The 3,100-nt window shown below is 30.9% G+C and overlaps 1 protein-coding gene across 1 annotated transcript in view; it reads right to left on the bottom strand.

Moving 5' to 3' along the window:
- Positions 1-1,573, bottom strand: part of LOC107616105 (heat stress transcription factor A-6b-like) — a 2,897-nt gene extending 1,324 nt beyond the window's left edge. The window contains exons 1-2 of the mRNA XM_021111241.1: positions 1,065-1,573; positions 1-653 (exon numbers count right to left, since the gene is read on the bottom strand). Of these exons, the coding sequence (XP_020966900.1) occupies positions 1-653; positions 1,065-1,412 (1,001 nt within the window). The 5' untranslated portion in view covers positions 1,413-1,573. The remainder of the gene's footprint in view (positions 654-1,064) is intronic.

The raw sequence follows: 3,100 nt of genomic DNA, 5'->3' as shown, positions 1-3,100 counted from the left end.
ACTCCAACTTGAACATGATTATTATTATGATGATATTCACTGCTACTTTGTCCCTTAACATTCAAACCAAGAAGGTCCATCTCTGATACCTCAAAATCAAACTTGTCATCATTATCATCATCATCATCATCATCAATGTGTGATTCTAGTTTAATAAAAGTTGAGCAATCTTCATCAACATAACCTAATAATCCATCATGATTGTTACTAGGTCCTTGATGAATAGGTCTCATCCTCTTATTAGAGAAAGCTTCCTCCAATTCCTTTCTCCAATCCTTTTGTTGAACCAATTGCTGCACAAAGTTTGGATTCTGCATTGCCCTTGCCATGAAGGTCATCATCTGCTGCTGTTTCTGCTCCGTCTTTCGAAGCTTAACTTCCATGGCTTGAATTTGAGACTTTGTAGCCTGCTGCTGTTGTCTGAGCTTCACCAGCTCCGCCATTAGTACCTGCCGGTCACGCCGCAACCGGTTGAGTTCTCCATCTAATCCACCAAACCTTCCAACTTCAACACAAGGGTCTAAACCTTGCTGATGATGATGATGAGTTTGATTTGTCTTCCTCCTTTTGATGTTCTTCAAAAGTACTCTTTGCCCTCTAAGAAACATCTCATTAGCAAATTCCCACCTATCTGGATCTACCTTTTTAAAACCCTACAATATAATATCAATTTCTTCTTCATTGGTTTCAGCTAGAAAGCCATATTTACACCCTATACACCAAAATAATACCAATAATCATCATATTCATGTAGTAACATTGCAGATGATGATATATATATACTTTTGTAATTTCCTACCTTATGCATATGGATGGTGTTGAAGATATTTAATTTGCCTAACAAAGTTTTGGTATTTTTAATTTGTAACTATTCAACCTAACAAGTACCAATTATATGATAACAAAAATAAAATGTATAAAATAAAGTAAAATAGAGCAACAGTAACATATTCCAGCAGCTTCATGAACTAACATAACGTTATAAGCTTATCATAAACAAGAGCTTTCTCAAGAAAGAAGAAGAAGAAGAATGAAGACATCAGTTTATATAAGAAAAGACTGACATAGGTGTTGAGTTGGCGGACAAAGCTGGAGAAATTGTTGTGCTTGAAGAATCTTGGGAGAAGGGTAATGGAGAAAGCTTGAGGATCCCACACAACGAAGCTGTTGTTTCCTTTGCTCCAAGAAACTATGTGATTTGTTGAAGGGTCTTCAACGATGTCATATGTCTTTGTCAGGAACGGCGGAGGACCACTCTCATTAAGCCCCTCCATTGGATGCGGCGGCGGTGGCGGAGGAGGAGGAGGAGGAGGAACATCCACCACCATTGGATATGAAAAGGAACAAGACCCTTCTCCTAGATACTCCTCCTTCATTACTCTACCAACACCATGATCATCAGGATTATTCATTTTTTGGAACAATAAATCAAAACTTTGATGATCTGATGAGTGAAGATTTGACTTTGAAGAATGCAGTGAAGTGAAGCTATATATTCATTGAAAGAGAAAGAGAGAGATGTTATGGTATGTGATTTATGGAGAAGGAGGAAATCAGAAAGAAAGACGGACACTGAGAGACAAGAGACAAAGATTAAGAGATATAAATTGAAATAAATTTTAGTATTTTGTTTAAAAAGTGAGAGACAGAAATTGAAATAAGAATGAAATTCTAATTTATCAAAGGATAAAATTAGAATTAATTAATTGAAATGAGGGTATTTTAGGTATAAAATGTTATTAAAATTCAATCTTTATCTTTAAAAATTTTAGTCCCTGTATCCCTATCTTTCGGAGATATTGAAATACTGAAATTTTGGAGACAGAAACAAAAAATTTAGTACCAATCTCTAAACCAACAAACATAATACTAAGTCTTAGTCTCCTAATCTCTGTCTCAATATCTCAAAATAAATATTTTCTTTGTTCTTCTTAATTATTAATAGATGAAAACTCAAATACAATTAATTTGATGTAAAATTGATAATTAAAAATTATTAAATAATTTAAATAATTTAACTAAATTTTTATTTAAAATTTCTAGTTATTATACCTAAATTTCTACTTATTAGATGTTGTTGTTATGTTCCTTTATTTAAATTAATTTGTTTTTTTTTTTTCTCTTTCACTTTTTCTTTTTGGTGGCAAAGATATTATTATGACTAATGGGGAAGGTAAAGTGCAATGCAAATCCAACATGTCAAACCAGATATTTTTCTCACTCCTCCTTTGGGAAATGCCTTTATTTGCTTCTTCAAAAACCAAACAAGATATTTACATTAAAATATTTATCTTAATGTCTCTCTGCTCCCTTTCTTTTGTTTTCTTGTCAACGGCAAAACTATGACCATGTGCTTAACAAAATTCTAAATGCTCTTTATCAATAATTATGTGCCAAGTGCAAATTTGTTAAAGACATTAATTTTATATATATGTAGAACCAAAGTATATCTTTTTGATGAAATTAAACAAGTGCCACTATGCTGCTTACATATATAACAATACAAATAAAAATTTAATGTATGATTCTAAACACATTAATTATTCTTTTCGAATGGAAAGTGTTGTGAGTACGTGTCGTTTGATGAATGAGAGTGGCATGTATATATATGGAGCCCCAAACCCACTCCTGAAGAAAGCAGTGACATTGCAACCGAAATCCATAACCAATCAACGTTTAGAAACCCAAGCACTGTTATTTATTTAATTAATTACTTATTAACAAAAATATTATACAGATGGATGGATAAAAACTTGAACACGCGTATATTCCGTGTTTTGCATAATTTTGATGACGAAAGTTAATTTTATAGGTCTGGATTCAATGTTAGAAATAATAAACAATGCTTTTAACATTATTTACCATATAAAATATAATCATAATCAATATATATGTTTTTTTTTTAATTTAAGTTGGTAAAAAAATACATAAATAATTACATATTTAATACGTTTAAAAATTTATTTGATCTTCTACTTAATTTTTTTTCTCTTTTTATTTATTCTACACTTAAATTTTTTCTTTTGTGGTTTAATGAGAATTAATTCTAAATTTTTTTATTATATAAATTTTAATATTATGCTATAAAATTATTTTTTAA

The sequence above is a fragment of the Arachis ipaensis genome, chromosome B09 (genome assembly GCF_000816755.2).
Source record: "Arachis ipaensis cultivar K30076 chromosome B09, Araip1.1, whole genome shotgun sequence".
NCBI lineage: Eukaryota > Viridiplantae > Streptophyta > Magnoliopsida > Fabales > Fabaceae > Arachis > Arachis ipaensis.
This window is presented reverse-complemented; position numbering and strand designations above follow the sequence as displayed.